The sequence below is a fragment of the Ranitomeya variabilis genome, chromosome 2, assembly GCF_051348905.1.
Source record: "Ranitomeya variabilis isolate aRanVar5 chromosome 2, aRanVar5.hap1, whole genome shotgun sequence".
NCBI lineage: Eukaryota > Metazoa > Chordata > Amphibia > Anura > Dendrobatidae > Ranitomeya > Ranitomeya variabilis.
Window position 1 is genome coordinate 1,069,269,284 of NC_135233.1, and position 20,084 is coordinate 1,069,289,367.

General features: G+C 44.3%; 2 protein-coding genes across 4 annotated transcripts in view; both read left to right on the forward strand.

Annotated features, from left to right (window-relative positions):
- The window catches only part of THUMPD2 (THUMP domain 2 tRNA and snRNA guanosine methyltransferase), a 32,179-nt gene extending 22,879 nt beyond the window's left edge, over window positions 1-9,300 (forward strand). The window contains exons 10-11 of one of the 3 annotated variants that reach the window (XR_013221993.1): window positions 7,724-8,373; window positions 8,426-9,015. Coding sequence is in view for 2 of the 3 variants with exons in the window: in XM_077291568.1 (XP_077147683.1) it covers window positions 7,724-8,000 (277 nt within the window). In the remaining variant the exon portion in view is untranslated. Of the gene's footprint in view, window positions 1-7,723; window positions 9,016-9,131 lie in introns of those variants that run through there. The other 2 variants (XM_077291569.1, XM_077291568.1) reach the window with 2 other exon arrangements.
- A 6,542-nt stretch (window positions 9,301-15,842) lies between these two features.
- Window positions 15,843-20,084, forward strand: part of LOC143808666 (aminopeptidase NAALADL1-like) — a 52,174-nt gene continuing 47,932 nt past the window's right edge. The window contains exon 1 of the mRNA XM_077291563.1: window positions 15,843-16,094. Within this exon, the coding sequence (XP_077147678.1) occupies window positions 15,898-16,094 (197 nt within the window). The 5' untranslated portion in view covers window positions 15,843-15,897. The remainder of the gene's footprint in view (window positions 16,095-20,084) is intronic.

The window sequence follows — 20,084 nt, forward strand, 5'->3', positions numbered from 1 at the left end:
GCTGTCCCAAGGCCCCTTTTTCCACCCGCACGTGAAAGGTCTTCACTTGATGGCGTGGAATTTGAGAGGCAACTACTAAGATCAAGAGGGTTCTCAGCAGAACTAGTAAACACCCTCTTATTGAGCAGGAAAAGATCTACCACCCTGATATATAGTAGGGTATGGAATAAATTCTTAGACTTTTACACGGTACCGTTCACTAAGCAAGTTCCGGTCACACCTATTCTAGAGTTCTTGCAAAAAGGCCGAGAGTTGGGGTTATCTGTAAACACCTTAAGAGTTCAGGTCTCGGCATTAGGAGCCCTATATGGATGCAATATAGCAGCTAATAGGTGGATCTCCAGATTCATAAAATCTTGTGAACGTAGTAAACCGGTCCATATTCCCCGTCTACCTCCGTGGGATTTAAATCTAGTGCTAGAGGCCTTAACCAGCTCCCCATTTGAGCCACTAGATTCAATACCTTTAAAAATCCTGACATATAAAGTAGCCCTCTTGGTAGCCCTAACCTCAGCTAGACGGGTTAGCGACATCCAGGCCCTATCAGTAGACCCACCCTTCTTACTGATATTCCATGATCGGATAGTCCTAAAACCAGACCCCTCATACCTCCCTAAGGTAGCGTCCACCTACCACAGGTCCCAAGAGATATTTCTCCCTTCCTTTTTTGATTCACCTGTAACTCCAGAACAGCATAAATTCCACACCTTAGATGTCAGAAGAGCCATCCTGACCTATATAGAAAGGTCTCAGACATGGAGGGAGAGTAGGGCTCTGTTCATCTCCTTTCAGGGCCACAAGAAAGGACATGGGGTCACGAGAGCTACCATATCTCGATGGATTAGAGATGCTATCTGCTTGGCCTATACATCAAAAGGCGAGATTCCTCCAGCGGGTATTAAAGCGCACTCAACACGAGCCATGGCTTCCTCCTGGGCGGAACAAGCAGATGTACCGATCCATTTAATATGTAAGGCCGCAACTTGGTCTACACCTTCTACCTTTTACAACCATTATAGACTTGATCTATCTACATCTTCTGATCTGACCTTTGGTAGAGCTGTTCTTAATACAGTAATCCCACCCAAATAATGAATCTCTGAAAATCTCTCATGTGGGGTGCTGTCGTGGCGAAGGGTAAAAAGCCGGATTACTCACCGGTAATGCTCTTTTAATGAGTCCACGACAGCACCCATTTACTACCCTCCCTAACTTATGCACAGCTCTTCCTTTTAAATTCACAAATAATGGTTGTATAGTGTTTAAGATATTTATGTTGCTGAATAAGAATTAATACTAAAGCTTTTGCGGTTCCCTTTTTGTACTCTGTAAACTAAACTGAGGAGGAGAGGGGACCGCCTCCTTTTATTCTGTAGGTTTCCTGTTCCTATGGGGCGGATCCCTCTCTCTCATGTGGGGTGCTGTCGTGGACTCATTAAAAGAGCATTACCGGTGAGTAATCTGGCTTTTTCGAACTATAAGACGCACCGGACTATAAGGCGCACCCAGGTTTTAGAGGTGGAAAATAGGGAAAAAAATATTTGAAGCAAAAAAATGTGGTAAAATATTTAACATACTATTATATGTGGTGTTATTATATATAATAGTATGTTATTATGTTGGAAGCTGCGGGACCAGTGTGGTGTCTGTACAGTACTATATGAAGATGCTGGAGGGTGAGTATAAGAATGGGGGCACAGGGCTTATTTTGAAAGTGCTGCTTTAAAATCCCATGGGAGAACTATAACTCCCAGCATGTCCTGCAGATCCTATGACATGCTGGGAGTTATAGTCCACTAAAGGAGTGGCGGAGTGCTTTATTGTGTTTTCGAAAGACTAACCTCTTAATTGTAGCAGCCAGCCAGCCACTGTGGTGAGGTAAAGCATCCCATGGCTGCACACACAGAGCGCTCCCTCTTGTTGCCTTTCCACAGCACAGGTAATGGAAGCCTGCAGATTCTAGTGTTGGAGTCTGAAGGATCTGTGATGATGTCAAGAAGAGGGAGGGCTCTGTGCTGCCATGTGATGCTCCAGCCCGCCCACTCCTGACATCACAGGTCCTTGTGCACACTGCACAGCACTCAGCTCCAGCCCAGGAAGGTACCAGCGATCTCCTCTCCCCCGACCCTGCTGCTGCTGCCTCCTCCTCCCACAGACACACAGATCTCCCCAGCTGCTGCTGGAATCAGCGCTAAGGAATCCATGTGTGTCGCTGCTGAAGTGCAGTATTCATTTGCTGCTCCCCCGCTCAGCTGAGGCGGTGGGCAGGGAGTAGCTAATGAATATTCACTGCACTTAATCATCGGGACCACGTGGTTTCCCCAGCAGCTGATTCCCGGCAGTGGGGACATTTTTCTGCCGCCTGAAGTGGGATATCATTGCGATCCCACTCGCTGCTGCCCCCCTCCCCACATGCTACATCCCTACCATAAGACGCACCCACACTTTCCTCCCAAATTTGGAGGAAAAAAAGTGTGTCTTATGGTCAGAAAAATACGGTATATTGTGGGTAGTCTAAATTGCGGCCCTATCTTTGCTTCGGTGGACCAGTGCTGATGAAGATGATGGTGCCGTGTCCATCTCTCCACAGGGGAGGTGTGATTTAGACTTTTGACAGCACTATGCCATGCGATACTTTTGTAAAGAAAAGGAAAATGGGTGCTAATATGAATGATGGAGGCACTGATTAGTATGAGGAATGTCCACCGTACTGAAAACTGACCCTAGATTAATGATGGCCGATGTGGGCCACCAGATTAGAGAACCGTCATGGGGTTTGGCTTCTTACCCCGGGACAATGACGAGGCCTGAGTATTCCTGTATGCTGGAAAGTGACTCTTTACTGGTCCACATGGGTCAAACGTGTACCGGCATAGTGGGCCGCAGTCAGCTGCCCAATCAAAGCCCCCTTACTGTGCGTGTACACCATGTGTAAGTTGTTAGCATGGCGGCCGTCCAGTCATTTACTTGTGATCGCCATCACTCTTGTGTACGTGCTATAAGGACATTGAGTGCATGCTCGGGTGTTGTGAATTTGGATTCTGGGCTCCCCCGGTGGCCGCTTGTGGAATTGGACTTGTCATCCTCTTTCCTGTTTCACCTGATTCCATCAGTAGTGTGTGTCGCTATTTAAGCTCATTTCTCTGGTGGTTTCTTGCCGGTCAACAATGTTATCTGATGCCTCTCAGTGCTTGTTCCTGCTTCTAGACTACTACTAGATAAGTTGGACTTTTGTCCATGTTTTGTTTTGCCTATTTGTTCCAGTTCACAGCTGAAGTTTTGTTACTGTGTCTGGAAAGCTCTCGTTGATCAGGGATTGCTACTCTGGCGTTATGAGTTAATGCCAGAGTTTAAGGTAATCTCTGGATGGTGTTTTGTTAGTGTTTTTCTGCTGACCATGAAAGTATACTATCTGTCTTCTGCTATCTAGTAAGCGGACCTCAAATTTGCTAAGACTATTTTCCTGCTGCGTTTGTTGTTTCATCTGAACTCACCGTCATTATATGTGGGGGGCTACTGTCTTCTTTGGAATATTTCTCTAGAGGTGAGCCAGGTCTTATATTTCCCTCTGCTAGCTATTTAGGTCTTAGGCCAGAGCTGGGCATCTAGCGATAAATAGGAAATGCTACCTGGCTATTTCTAGTTGCGCGGCAGGCTTAGTTCATGGTCAGTATAGTTCCATCTTCCGAGAGCTTGTCCCTCTATAGGCTTGCTATGATCTCTGCCTGCAGAGATCATGACAGTTTGACCGGCCAATAAAGTGTTAAAGACCCAGGTTGAGAAAGGAGAGTTATAAGAAGTCTGCTGAAATTTTTTTTTTTTTTTTTTTTTTCCTCCAGTCTGCCTTGCTGCAGTCTTTTCTCTCTCTCTCCTCCTAATCTCTGTATGCTCTGTGTGCACCTGACAATAATGGATCTCCAGAGTGTAACTGCGGGTTTGAATAATCTCATCACGAAAGTACAAAATTTACAAGATTTTGTGGTACATGCTCCGGTATCTGAGCCGAGAATTCCTTTGCCGGAGTTCTTCACAGGGAATAGAGCTAGCTTCCAGAATTTCCGAAATAATTGTAAGCTTTATTTGTCCCTGAAGTCTCGTTCAGCTGGAGACCCTGCTCAGCAGGTTAGGATTGTGATTTCCTTGCTCAGGGGTGACCCTCAAGATTGGGCCTTCTCATTGCCAGCAGGGGATCCTGCGTTACGCGATGTGGATGCGTTTTTTCTGGCCTTGGGCTTGCTTTATGAGGAACCTCATTTGGAACTTCAGGCAGAAAAAACTTTGATGGCACTATCTCAGGGGCAAGACGAAGCTGAAGTTTTCTGCCAAGGATTCCGTAGATGGTCTGTGCTTACTCAGTGGAATGAGTGCGCCTTGGCGGCAACTTTCAGAGAAGGTCTCTCTGATGCCCCTTCAGTTTTCCAGTCTTTTATGCATGATATTTTCCGCGATTTTCTGGATAAATTTATGATAATATATCTGGATGATATTCTGATTTTTTCTGATGACTGGGACTCTCATGTCCAGCAGGTCAGGAGAGTTTTTCAGGTTCTGCGGTCTAATTCTTTATGTGTGAAGGGGTCTAAGTGCGTTTTTGGGGTCCAGAAAATTTCCTTTTTGGGGTATATTTTTTCTCCCTCTTCCATTGAGATGGATCCCGTCAAGGTGCAAGCTATTTGTGACTGGACTCAGCCCTCCTCTCTTAAGGGTCTTCAGAGATTTTTGGGCTTTGCCAACTTTTACCGCCGATTTATTGCTGGTTTTTCGGATGTCGTTAAACCACTGACTGATTTGACCAGACAAGGCGCTGATGTTGCTAATTGGTCCCCTCATGCTGTAGAGGCCTTTCAGGAGCTTAAGCGCCGTTTTGCCTCTGCCCCTGTGTTGCGTCAGCCTGATGTGAATCTGCCTTTTCAGGTTGAGGTTGACGCTTCGGAGATCGGAGCTGGGGCAGTGTTGTCGCAGAAAGGTTCCGACTGCTCCGTCATTAGGCCTTGTGCCTTCTTTTCTCGCAAATTTTCGCCCGCAGAGCGGAATTATGATGTTGGGAATCGGGAGCTTTTGGCCATGAAGTGGGCGTTTGAGGAGTGGCGCCATTGGCTCGAGGGGGCTAGACATCAGGTGGTGGTATTGACTGACCACAAAAATTTGATTTATCTTGAGACTGCCAGACGCCTGAATCCTAGACAGGCGCGCTGGTCTTTATTTTTTTCTCGCTTTAATTTTGTGGTGTCATACCTACCGGGTTCTAAGAATGTTAAGGCAGATGCCCTTTCTAGGAGTTTTGACCCGGACTCTCCTGGTAATTCTGAACCCACAGGTATCCTTAGGGAGGGAGTAATTTTGTCGGCCGTTTCTCCTGATCTGCGGCGGTCCTTGCAAGAGTTTCAGGCGGATAGACCGGATCGTTGTCCGCCTGATAGACTGTTTGTTCCGGATGATTGGACCAGCAGAGTCATCTCTGAGGTACATTCTTCTGCATTGGCAGGTCATCCCGGAATTTTTGGTACCAGGGATTTGGTGGCAAGATCCTTCTGGTGGCCTTCTCTGTCACGAGATGTGCGAGTCTTTGTGCAGTCATGTGACGTTTGTGCTCGGGCCAAGTCTTGTAGTTCTCGGGCTAGCGGACTGCTGTTGCCCTTGCCTATTCCTAAGAGGCCTTGGACACACATCTCGATGGATTTTATTTCAGATCTGCCTGTTTCCCAGAAGATGTCTGTCATCTGGGTGGTCTGTGACCGTTTCTCTAAAATGGTCCATTTGGTTCCTCTGCCCAAGTTGCCTTCTTCTTCTGAGTTGGTTCCTCTGTTTTTTCAGAATGTTGTCCGATTGCACGGTATTCCTGAGAATATTGTTTCTGACAGAGGTACCCAATTTGTGTCTAGATTTTGGCGGGCATTCTGTGCTAGGATGGGCATAGATTTGTCTTTTTCGTCTGCTTTTCACCCTCAGACTAATGGCCAGACCGAGCGGACTAATCAGACCCTTGAGACATATCTGAGGTGTTTTGTCTCTGCTGACCAGGATGATTGGGTTGCTTTTTTGCCATTGGCAGAGTTCGCCCTCAATAATCGGGCCAGTTCTTCCACCTTGGTGTCCCCGTTTTTCTGTAATTCGGGGTTTCACCCTCGATTTTCCTCCGGTCAGGTGGAATCCTCGGATTGTCCTGGAGTGGATGCGGTGGTAGAGAGATTGCATCACATTTGGGGGCAGGTTATGGACAATTTGAAGTTGTCCCAGGAGAAGACTCAGCGTTTTGCCAACCGTCATCGTCGTGTTGGTTCTCGGCTTTGTGTTGGAGATTTAGTGTGGTTGTCTTCTCGTTTTGTCCCTATGAGGGTCTCTTCTCCTAAGTTTAAACCTCGGTTCATCGGCCCTTATAGAATATTGGAGATTCTTAATCCTGTTTCTTTCCGTTTGGACCTCCCTGCGTCCTTTTCCATTCATAACGTTTTTCATCGGTCGTTATTGCGCAGGTATGAGGTACCTGTTGTACCTTCAGTTGAGCCTCCTGCTCCGGTGTTGGTTGAGGGTGAGTTGGAGTACGTTGTGGAGAAAATTTTGGACTCTCGTGTTTCCAGACGGAAACTCCAGTATCTGGTCAACTGGAAGGGTTACGGCCAGGAGGATAATTCTTGGGTCAATGCATCTGATGTTCATGCTTCTGATCTTGTTCGTGCCTTCCATAGGGCTCATCCTGGTCGCCCTGGTGGATCTGGTGAGGGTTCGGTGCCCCCTCCTTGAGGGGGGGGTACTGTTGTGAATTTGGATTCTGGGCTCCCCCGGTGGCCGCTTGTGGAATTGGACTTGTCATCCTCTTTCCTGTTTCACCTGATTCCATCAGTAGTGTGTGTCGCTATTTAAGCTCATTTCTCTGGTGGTTTCTTGCCGGTCAACAATGTTATCTGATGCCTCTCAGTGCTTGTTCCTGCTTCTAGACTACTACTAGATAAGTTGGACTTTTGTCCATGTTTTGTTTTGCCTATTTGTTCCAGTTCACAGCTGAAGTTTTGTTACTGTGTCTGGAAAGCTCTCGTTGATCAGGGATTGCTACTCTGGCGTTATGAGTTAATGCCAGAGTTTAAGGTAATCTCTGGATGGTGTTTTGTTAGTGTTTTTCTGCTGACCATGAAAGTATACTATCTGTCTTCTGCTATCTAGTAAGCGGACCTCAAATTTGCTAAGACTATTTTCCTGCTGCGTTTGTTGTTTCATCTGAACTCACCGTCATTATATGTGGGGGGCTTCTGTCTTCTTTGGAATATTTCTCTAGAGGTGAGCCAGGTCTTATATTTCCCTCTGCTAGCTATTTAGGTCTTAGGCCAGAGCTGGGCATCTAGCGATAAATAGGAAATGCTACCTGGCTATTTCTAGTTGCGCGGCAGGCTTAGTTCATGGTCAGTATAGTTCCATCTTCCGAGAGCTTGTCCCTCTATAGGCTTGCTATGATCTCTGCCTGCAGAGATCATGACACTCGGGTATAGGACATTCGGCACATGTGCTGAATGTTGGACGCCTGCAAAGAACAGGAGAGAATCAGTCACATTGGTTAATTATATGACTGCCGCCATGTAGATGGACCCCATATACACAGTATCCCCAGCCCGGCAGGGGGCTTCAATGCGGAGTGATCCTGAGCCTCGACACCAAGGACGTCATGACTTCCAGGCCTCATACTTTGCGTCGTCTGCAGACGTGTTCATATTGTCCTCTTTTCTATGTACAGGGTCCTGCGCGTCGGGGGCGTCCTCGTGTTACTACTCAGCCAAAAGCTTCACTATCGTCTGAAAACAAATTACAAGTTCAAGTCTATGGAAAGTGAAAACCTGCAGGATGGCGGATCGCAACACGGCAGTGAAGACGCCAAGGCAGTAGAACAAACTGCGGAGAGGACGCTCGATTTTCCGACTCTGATTCATGTTGAGTCTCATCCGGTAAGCCTGGGGTCGACAGAAGCTGTGATCTTCAAATGTAGGAAGTCCTCCAGAGCCGCTACCTTGTAGCATCCCTCATCAGTAACACTCTGTATATGTTAGCCAGGTGAAAGATGGAGTAAGTCGCTGGTTAACACTCAGGCGGCAATACATTCCAGGGTATGTCACCGCGGTCAGTAAACGCTGCAGGTTGGACGCTGCATTCTTGTGTAGTGTCCAGATGTTACCGCATAGTGGATGGGATTTCTATAAATCCAATGTCCACTATGGGTTCACAGACGCCCGTGGCTTACCTGCAGAGATGGACATGCGGCGCGTCTTTCCAGACCGCAGCATGTCTTTATTTTGCTGAGATGCGAGTCTCAGAGATAAATTTCGCCCATACAATGTATTGGATGCGGTAATTCCGCACAGTTCAATGAACACATGCGGAATCACCTGCGCTCAAAAACCGGCAGCGCTTTGGACAGAGCGGACACGTGCTGCGTCCAAAGCGCTGCCGATTCCTAACCATGGTCACATACCCCCCCAGAGAAGTCAGACGAGCGCAATCTCTCCCTCCATACACATGAAGGCTCGGATCCGCCATGTGCACTTGTGATTTCGATGGGGAGAGAGGAGAAAGCCGCTGCCAGGCAGCACTGAGAAAAAGATCGCCATCGAAATGCAACGTGCCTGAGAGTTTTCTGCGAGTGATCAGTCGCTCAGACGGATGATCTATTGGCCATGAGCACCAGGGTTTAGGCTGTGAGCGCTTTCTGTTAGAACTTTAAGGTAGACTGTGCCTATGAACACCTTGAGAATCAAAACTGGTGGGTGCTTTTTCTTCCCATCCCGACAGTCATAACTTTTTTTTTTTTTTTTAAAGCTCCATGTTTTTAATTTTTTGTATTTTTTTGTTTTTTTGTACATTTATATTTTATTTTTTTTAATTAAAGCAAAAATGCAGAATAAAATCCTAAACTTTTACTGTCTATTGAACATGTTGTTATTGGAGTCATGATGATGCCAAGTATGTATATATTTTTGTTTTTATAATTGTTTTGGAACTTTTATATTTTATTAAATATTTGTTTTTTTTTTTAAAAACTTTGTATTGTATTTTCTTACTGAACTTTAGAAAATGTATGTAGGTGTGCTGTGGTGTCTGACGCCGGGTTGTTGTACTTTTTGGCTCTATGGATTGGACTTGTTTTCCAGGCCGTCACAGACATGGTGGATCGGATTCACATCTGAAGAATTTGGAAACTGGTCATCATCTTGAGTCGGTCATGTTCCGCACACCATTCCGCTAAAGTTCTTACAATGTGGTGGAAGCATTATCTCGGGAGTGGGGAGGTGGGTTTCTTTTGGGTTCTCGGCTTAGGGCTCATTTCCACTTGCAAGAGAAAAAACGGTCCGTAATCTGGACTGAAAAAAAAGGGATGAAAAGTATGCGTTTGTTATGCGAGTTCAATGCGATTTTTTTTTTTTTTTTTTTTTATTTATTTTTTTTTTTTAAATCGCACCATCCGTTTTACATCCGTATGACATCCGGTTTTTTTCTCTGCAACTATTTTTATACAGTCATTTACAGGACCATTTACAGTGTTCTGTGCCACAGAATGGTAAGGTATCCGTAAAAAACGGACGGAATACGGATGGTCCGTATTCCATGCGTTTTTTTTCTCACACTCATTGACTTGCATTGGCGAGTCTCGCCCGAGAATCGCAGCAATACGCAGCATGCTGCGTTTTTTTTTTTTCTCAGTCCGATTTCGGCTGAGAAAAAAATCGCAAATGAAAAGACACCTATTGAATAACATTGGTCTGAGTGCAATCCGATTTTTTTTTTTTTATCGGATTGCACTCGTCTGTTTTCCTCGCAAGTGGAAATGAGCCCTTAGTCTGTATTTCAAGCTGCATTGTAGGATTGTTCTGAAGCCTTTGCTTTTCAATTGGTTATTTTTTTCACTTGTGGTTGGCCTGGTTTTTATTAATTATTGGGGGCAATGAAGGATCTGAGCGGTACTTGTGATTGTAATACAGTAGGTTAGCAGTGCTTGGTGGCATGGACGATGTATATGGAGATTTATATTTAGGTGATGCGTATTACTCCTTTTCTCTAAATTTTGGATGGACTATCCATATAGCAGGATCCTTTTTATCACTGCAGTGTTTCAGATAGAGCATGCCTTAGACAACTGACCACCATGCGTCCCGGGGGCTTCTCCGCTGCCCTACACAGGCAGTTCTCTATCTGTACACTGCCATATGGAGGGACCTGTCAGTCTAAGGCATCTGGAGAGGAGAAGCTGCAGGGTACCGGCCTCTTACTAGTCATTGGAGACGCATCGAGCCCAGCCGGCTCTTCATAGTATGGTTTCTCTGAAATGCTGCAGCACCCTAGGGTAAAAAATGCACTATATTGGTGATATCCTGTATCGCCACCACTGCTCATCCAGTGCATGCCTAATCTAATGATCATCTGCCAAGACCTGCCACGGACTATAGAACATGCACCACAGAGGGACCCCGTATAATGAGGCAGCTTAAGTAGTAAGCTGAGTGAGCGTCGTCCTTTCTGCAAACCGTGCCATATGCTTACTGCACACAGACTGTATGTTGTTCAGCTGCTCCCATTAAAGGGTTATTTCCATTTTTAAAACTTATCTACATACAGACTAGGTGATGGTTGTATGATCAGTGAGGGTCCGACCACAAATCCTGTGACTAAGGCTCTAACATATTTTCTTATGTCGTGTTTTTTTTTTTCTCTATTCGGGAACAACAAAGTAGGAACTAATTGAAAGGAGGACAATCCTGAATTGTTTAGCCTTGCACGTAAAGTTTCTTTAGAAAAAAGTTCATGTCCTTGACCTCCACCAAACCTGACACCAATTTTAGAGGAAATTCAATAATGGCCCTTACATTATCCCCCAAATTGTATAATGGTCCCCATATTAGCCCCCTAAGCTCAATAATGGCTTCCACACTGTATAATGGCCACCACATTGGCTTCCATACTGTATAATTGCCCCTGCATTAGCCCCCAAGCCTTATAATGGCCTCTGCATTAATCCCCTAGCTGTATAATGGCCCCCGCATTAGCTCTAATGCTGTAAAAAAGCATTAGTCCCACACTCTATACAGGCCCCCATAATAGTCCTTCCAATGTATGAGGGACCTCCACACTGTATGAGGGTCCCCCATTGCTTATGATGCCCCCACATCACACCACAAGATTTAATAAAACAAAAAATCATATACTCACTTAATCCAGGATTTTGATGAGTCCACTGGAAAGGCAATGTGCTGTCATAGCACCGACGCACGCACAGGACGGCAAGTTTCCAGCACGGCGCAATGGTGTAACTGCATTGGGACTCTGGGTCGTGTCTTCTGTGCACCGGTGCCAGTGCATCACAGACACCGGCATATGCAACTTGTGGTCTAATGAAAGTGGAGAGGTAGTGCAGGGCGCTCCCACATTGTATAATAGCCCCTACATTAGTCCCCAAGCTGTTTAATGGCCCCCCGCATTAGTCCCCAAGCTGTATAATGGCCCCCGCATTAGCTCCCACACTGTATAATGGCCCCTGCATTAGTCCCTAAAATGTATAATGGCCCCTGCATTAGTCCCCAAGCTGTATAATGGCCCCCACATTAGCTCCCACACTGTATAATGGCCCCCGCATTAGTCCCCAAGCTGTATAATGGCCCCTGCATTAGTCCCCAAGCTGTATAATGGCCCCCACATTAGCTCCCACACTGTATAATGGCCCCTGCATTAGTCCCCAAGCTGTATAATGGCCCCTGCATTAGTCCCCAAGCTGTATAGTGGCCCCTGCATTAGTCCCCAAGCTGTATAGTGGCCCCTGCATTAGCTCCCACGTTGTATAATGGCCCCTGCAGTAGCCCCCAAATTTAATATTATGTGTAACTATCATGGATACTATTAGAGAAGAAACTCCAGTTAAGTATATAATTGAAGAAAAAATGGAGTGCTGACTTCATCAGTGTGAAAAAGAAACATCGTTTTATTGATATTTGTATTGCCCAATAATTACATATACAAAAAAATATATTTTAATAATAGAAGGAGGTAGATAGAAAGAGGAATCTTAATCGGCACTCTGGGAATGAAAAGCTGGTTGTGGAACAATCTTCCAGAATATCTGATGTAAGAATATATAACAATGTAAAAAAAAGACAATGCAAAACAAAAAGGTGTTCGCATCACTCTAGAATCAGAGAAATGCTGCAAACTGATAACGTTCAGGTGCTAAACTAATGACTTAATCATTGTTATTCTGAATGCTGTGGGTGATTGTAATTATCAGAGTCTAAATAGACTAACAATGAATAAAGTGCATATGCATGACCAAATATTATTCAGAGACACTCGCCCATTTTATATAGTGCACGTGCACGGACCTAGGATTCCCAGGGGCCGCCCTGGATGCTCATTTCGCATTGGATTTTTCAATTTAACTGTATCTGTGTGCTACCCTCCGAGCTCGGAGCCCTGGGGCAACTGCTCCCTCTGCCCCGCTACTGTCTTTACTTAAAAAAAAGACATCCAGAACTGCACCACTAACTGCAGACCTGTCTCTAATCTCACCTTTATCTCTAAATTCCTGGAATGCTTGGTCTGCTCCCTACTAATCAGCTATCTCTTAGATAACTCTTCTTGACCCTTTACAATCTGTTTCCACTTCTTAGGCCACAAGCACACGTTCAGTATTTTTCGCATTTTTTCGCTATAAAAACGTGATAAAAATGCAAAACAAACGCGAAAAAAACGCTTACATATGCCTCCCATTATTTACAGTGTATTCCGCATATCTTGTGCAAATGTTGGATTTTTTTCCGCGAAAAAATCGCATCGCGGAAAAAAAAGCAACATGTTCATTAAATTTGCGGAATTGTGGGGATTCCGCACAACTAGGAATGCATTGATCTGCTTACTTTCCGCATGTGGCTATGCCCACCATGCGGGAAGTAAGCAGATTATGTACGGTTGGTACCCGGGGTGGAGGAGAGGAGACTCCACGGACTGGGCACCGTATAATTGGTAAAAAAAAAGAATTAAAATAAAAAATAGTCATATACTCACCTTCGATGGCCCCCGCCGTCTTCCCGCCTCTCAGGTGCACGCTGCCGCTTCCGTTCCTATAGCTGGTGTGTGTGAAAGACCTGCGATGACGTCGCGGTCACATGACCGCGATGACGTCACGTGACCGCGACGTCATCGAAGGTCCTGCACACACCATCTATAGGAACGGACGCCGCTGAGGAGATCGGCTGTCTGCAGAGGGTGAGTATAACCATTTTTTATTATTATTTTTACCATTCTATCTTTTACTGTTGATGCTGCATAAGCAGCATCTATAGTAAAAAGTTGGTCACACTTGTCAAACACTATGTTTGACAAGTGTGACCAACTTGTCAATCAGTTTTCCAAGTGATGCTACAGATCGCTTGGAAAACTTTAGCATTCTGCAAGCTAATTACGCTTGCAAAATGCTAAAAAAAAAAAAAAAACGCGAAAAAAACGGGAAAAAACCCAAAAAGAAATATGCAGATTTCTTGCAGAAAATTTCCGGTTTTCTTCAGGAAATTTCTGCAAGAAATCCTGACGTGTGCACATACCCTTAGGCTATGTGCACACGTCAGGATTTCTTGCAGAAAATTCCTGAGAAAAACCTGAAATTTTCTGCAAGAAATCTGCATGCATTTTTGCCGCGGTTTTGCCGCGTTTTTGGTGCTTTTTTTTCCAGACATTTCCCAATGCATTTTATAGTGGGAAATCCGCAAAAAAACCGCAAAATTAATGAACATGCTGCGTCTTTTACCGCGATGCGTTTTTTTCGCAGAAAAAAAAAACGCATCATGTGCACAAAAATTGCGGAATTCATTCTAAATGACGGGATGCATATTGTATGCTGTTTTTTTTGCGGTTTTATAGCGTTTTTATCGGGGAAAAAACGCGAAAAATCAGCAATGTGTGCACACAGCCTGACACTCTATAGAAATATCCCTCACTGAAGTCTCTCATGATCTAACCGCAAAGTCTAATGGTCACTGCTCCCTGCTAATTCTGGATCTTTCTAAAGTATTCGACATTGTGGATCACCAGCTGCTCCTCACTTTGCTGTGCTATATCTGTCTCAAGGATCCTGCTTGGTTCTTGGTTCTCCTACCTCATTGACCGTTCCTTCACTGTATATTTTCCTGGCTCCTCCATCTCACCTCTTCCTCTTACTGTTGGGGTTCCTCAGGTTTCAGTCCTAGTCCCCCTCCTCTTCTTATGTACTGCCCCTCTTGGACAAACCCACAGTAGATTTGGTTTCCAGTACCATCTCTTTGCTAATAACAACCAATTATACACATCGTCTCCTCTCATCACGCCTGCATTATTACAAAATTACCGTACTACAAAATTCAAGTGATTGTCTGTCCACTGTCTGTAACATCATGTACTCCGTGTATCTCAGACTGAATCTTTCCAATACTGAACTCCTTGTGTTTCCTCCTACTAATCAATCTAAACCCAATTTCCATGTGTTGGTATGCCGTAACTCCAAAGCAGCACACCCACTGTCTTGGGGTTATATTTGACTCCGATCTTTCTTTCACTCTCTGCATCCGATCACTCGCTCATGTCACCTGCACATCAAAAATCTCTCCAGAATACAACCTTTTCTTACCTTTGACTCTGCAAAAAAACAGTTTCTGTTGCTGTGATTTGTTCTTGTCTGGACTACTGCAATTCTCTGGTAATGTCTCCCTCTTTACTAAACTTACCCCTCTGCAATCTATTCTCAATGCAGAAGCCAGGGTCCTGTTTCTGTCCAGCCTCTACACTGATGCCTCCATCCTGTACCAGTCATTGCAATGGTTACCCATCCGCTACAGAATAAAATATTATCTCTTCACTTTTACTCACAAAGCTCTCCACAATTCTGTTCCACCTATATCTCCTTCCTCATCTCTGTCCACCACCCTAGTTGTGTTCTGAGTTTCCCTTATTATCTAAGACTAACCTCCTCTGTAAGCCGATTTTCACTCTCCAGTCTTCAAGATTTATCTCGAGCCATGCCTGTTCTCATGGAGTTAACCAAATTGTCTAGGGTAGGGCATTCCAGTATCTACAGTTTCAAACATGCTCTAAAAACATATCTCTTCAGTTTGGCCTCTCACTTCACTAATATAACTGTTGCCCGTTCTTTCTTGCTAAATTTACTTCCAAAAACTGGTTCCTCCTATCATCTGTGTGCTGGCGTTCCATTCAAAGTCCGTTATGCTAGGTTCACATTGCGTTAGTGGGTGATCGCTAACGGACAGCGTTGCACGGCGAAAATGTCGCAATTAACGCCGTGCAACGGGTCCGTTAGCGCACCCATTGACAGCAATGTAAATTTCGCCTGCAGCGCATCACTAGCGCGTGCCTTTTTCGGCTCGCGCTAGTGATGTGCCGTTCTTCTGTGACGCGCCTCGGACGCTGCTTGCAGCGTCCGCGGCGCGCCCGAGGTCCGTTCCCCGCTCTCGCAGATCGGGGATCTGCGAGAGCGGGGACGTTAACGCGACCCCTGAACGCGGCCCCTAAATAAACATTGCGTTAGCGCAATCCGCTAGCGCTAGCGCTAAACGGATTGCCCTAACGCAATGTGAACCTAGCCTTAGACTGATGGAGAGAGCTAGCCAAGTGCTGTACTCTGTCAGCGGCATTTCCTATTTTCTAATTTCTTTGAGTCTTATTTTATGGACTTGATTCTTGGAATAATTAGCTTGATATCTCTTCCATTATCCCACTAGATTGTGACCCACGATTTCATTCTGATAATCGTTAACCATGTTCTTAGTGTCCTCTTATCTAAAGTGTAAAGAGTAACCATAAAGAGTGAAGTGCAAGTGTAAAGGGTAACGGTTACCACATTGAGTGAAACTGCAATCTCTGAGGCATTTCGGAGGCTGAGGGACCATGAATTGGTGGAAGGTGTTGGGATTTTCTTTCGGGGCTTTGGTTGTATTGGCCATCGGACTGCTGATTGGCCATTTTGGTATTTCGGGTGGTGCCGATCCAGAATGGGTGAAGAATCTTGCTCAAGATCTTGATGAAAAGTTTATCCAACAATTCATGAAGGAGGTGGATACCGAGAAGATCAAGGAGAACCTGAGGTGAGACTCAACACCCTCACTTGGTATAGACAGAAATCTCTAGTTTTTACTTTCCCCAACCTACCCTTTATATTGTTTGCTCCGTCAGATAAGCAAGTAAGCAGAGTTTTGTCTTTTTTTTTTTAGTAAACCCTGAGCAGTGATTTTTAGCCAAGAGTCACAATGTATATGCTTGGTCTTGTATGGTTCACATTGGTTAAGGTTCCAATTCTGAGAACTTCATTCAATGGACAAGGATCTAAGCTGAAATGGGTAGCCCAGGATTTGAAAAACTTAACTACTTGTAAAAACAGCGCCACTCCTCTCCATAGATTGTGTTTTGCATTGCAACTCCATTCTATTTTGTAACGTACATGGCCATGAGGAGACACCGCCATACTCTCCACTCCGGCCGCTGTCGCGTTCTCACGATGCTCCTCCTTCTCCTATGCAGGGGAGCGCACGCACATAGTAAAATGCCCCCAGCCAGCAGCTGGGAGACTGTTAGTAAATTATACGTCTGCAAGATGACTCCCAGCCGATAGCTGGGAGTCATGTTGTATTTAAAGTCACACTCCTCAATAGGGAGGTGCATGAACAACCCCTATAGTTTAGGGTTAGTGGTGTTGGTGTGTGCAGTTGTATGTTGCCAGGTTCCCTGTCCTTAGTTTGTTGTAATTATTCCCTTTCCTGTGTCGTTCCATTAGTAAAGTATAGTGCGTTCTTTATTTTGTGGCCGGTTGGTATCATAATCCTGAACCCATGTTGGTGGTACCTGTACCCGAACCCCTGGCGCTAGTGAGACCAGCTCCCGAACTACTTCCTGATAATGGAGTGTGTGAACAAGAACCTGTCTTCAAGATCCAAGTTGTCTGTATAGTCTGTCTGTCTCCGAATCCTGCTCGGCTGTGACTCCTGCACAGCGAACCCGACCACTTGGGATCGGCAGCTGTAGGTCTTACTGGGAGTGGTACCAGGCAGCTACCTGTAGCCCAGTCTGTTTCAACCACCTAGAGCTCCAGTGAACACCTGGAAGCCGCTTTGATATGCCCCTTCCTAGGCAGGCCTGGTGCAGTGGGTCCACGAACCACATGTGCCACTGACAAGCGTGATACATTTACTATAGGGTGGCACTGTATCTTGCAGACATCAGCCATATTTTTCTATTCCTGTACAATCAGTATTTGTTTCTAAGGTGACTTTGATCGTGAAACGAAGATTGCTGTTGAATACTGCCAACTGATGTCTCCTTCATTACCTCTACTCTTAGCTTGAGATATCAAGAAATGAGTGTCGCGAGCAGTTAGGCCAAAAAATTTCCTTTCAAAGCCGGTCATCTTGTAACACTGATCTGCGGATAACTCAAGCTGAAAAGAATGGCAGAAAAATATACATCTCTACATGGCAACGTAATGCCTGAATTGCGACCGCAAAGGAACTGTTGCCAGATGTTGGAACCTCCTGGATCTTTGGCCTTGAGTTGGATGTGATTTGGCCAACAAAGACCACAATGTCAAAGCCAAATGGCCTCTGTTGACTACCCAAACATGGTGACTTCTGTATTCTGATCAGCCAAAAATATAATTTAATATAAGGGCCACATCTATGATGCCAAGAGATGAAAGGATCTGTAGCAGAAGGGAGTGGTCCACAGTGTCGAAGGCAGAAGACAGGTCCAGGAGAAGGAGGACAGAGTAATGTCGCTTGCTCCTGACAGAAGGTCGTTGGTGACTTTAGTTAGGGCACTTTCAGTTGAGTGGTGGGGTAGGAAGCCATATTGTAACCGATCAAAGAGGTAGCAATATATTATATTATATATATTAATATAATTTAATTACCGACCCCCATGAAAACATGAAAAAGGCGGAGGTTGCCAAGGTGCAAAATACTGATGAGTGGTCGGGGTGCGAGTGGTTGTATCATCTCTATTTTGAACCTGTGCTACCTCCACCTAAAAGATTTTGGAGTGGAAACTCTCCAAAGCTCCTCAAAAATGTTGAATTTCTGCTCTGAAAACTCAGCAAAATGACTGTGAACACATAGCTTAAGGCTGACTTCACAAGTTTAACATTCATGGCCCAAGTACGAACAGCAATGTGCTAACTGGATATGGGTCTCCTGACTCAGATTTGGCCTCATATGAGGCTCTTGAGTTCAGGTCAGTAGACCTACGACCGGTTCAGACATTGCAGTCTGTATTCGGACCATACATGTCAAATTTTTTAGCTTATGCAGAGCAATTAATTCTACAGATGCTGTAAATCAGCTTTCACGATTAACCGTTGTTTTAATTTTTTTTTTTATAACCTAAATCAATAGTACACATAACAATAAGAAACTAATATTTCTTATCAGCAAAATCTGCTTCTTTCTCCTCCTGGACTGATCATTCATTCTTAAAATACTTTATGCATGGGCAAAATCGCTTTTCAGTGAGATTCTCCCATTATTGAGAGAGATGGCAGTTGGTTCTCATAAAGTTCTATGGAACTTGCAGCAGAATGTATTATAGTAGTTATATTCTTGTACATAGGGGCTGTATTATAGTAGTTATATTCTTGTACATAGGAGCAGTATTATAGTAGTTATATTCTTGTACATAGGAGCAGTATTATAGTAGCTATATTCTTGTCCATAGAGGCAGTATTATAGTAGTTATATTCTGGTACATAGGGGCAGTATTATAGTAGTTATATTCTTGTACATAGGAGCAGTATTATAGTAGTTATATTCTTGTACATAGAGGCAGTATTATAGTAGTTATATTCCTGTACATAGGGGCAGTATTATAGTAGTTATATTCTTGTACATAGCCGTATTATAGTAGTTATATTCTTGTACATAGGAGCATTATTATAGTAGTTATATTCTTGTACATAGGAGCAGTATTATAGTAGTTATATTCTTGTACATAGAGGCAGTATTATAGTAGTTATATTCTTGTACATAGGGGCAGTATTATAGTAGTTATATTCTTGTACATAGCCGTATTATAGTAGTTATATTCTTGTACATAGGAGCAGTATTATAGTAGTTATATTCTTGTCCATAGAGGCAGTATTATAGTAGCTATATTCTTGTACATAGGGGCAGTATTATAGTAGTTATATTCTGGTACATAGGGGCAGTATTATAGTAGTTATATTCTTGTACATAGGAGCAGTATTATAGTAGTTATATTCTGGTACATAGGGGCAGTATTATAGTAGCTATATTCTTGTACATAGGGGCAGTATTATAGTAGTTATATTCTTGTACATAGGAGCAGTATTATAGTAGTTATATTCTTGTACACGGGCAGTATTATAGTAGTTATATTCCTGTACATAGGGGCAGTATTATAGTAGTTATATTCTTGTACATAGGGAGCAGTATTATAGTAGCTATATTATTGTACATAGGAGCAGTATTATAGTAGTTATATGCTTGTATATAGAGGGCAGCATTATAGTAGTTATATTCTTGTACATAGGGGCAGCATTATAGTAGTTATATTCTTGTACATAGGGGGCAGCATTATATTAGTTATTCTTGTGCATAGGGGCAGTATTATAGTAGTTATATTCTTGTACATAGGGGCAGTATTATAGTAGTTATATTCTTGTACATACGGGGAATATTGTAGTTATAATCTTGCACATAGGGGTCAGTATTATAGTAGTTATATTCTTGTACATAGGGTCAGTATTATAGTCCTTAAATTCTTGTACATAGATACGATCAGAGAAAGCTATGGCCCACAGCGCCCAATGCCACTCTTAGCTGCTCAACCATGCTCCTCCAAAACCAGCTTCTCCACCATGACAGAAGATCAGCTCTCCACCCTCCTGTCAAGATCACACCTCACCACCTGCACTCTCGACCCGCTCCCGTCCCACCTCATCCCTAGCCTTTCCACGGTCTTCATCCCAACCCTAGCACACCTCTTCGACCTCTCACTCACAACAGGTGTCTTCCCCTCATCCTTCAAGCATGCCAAGATTACACCCATCCTCAAAAAGCCCTCCCTCG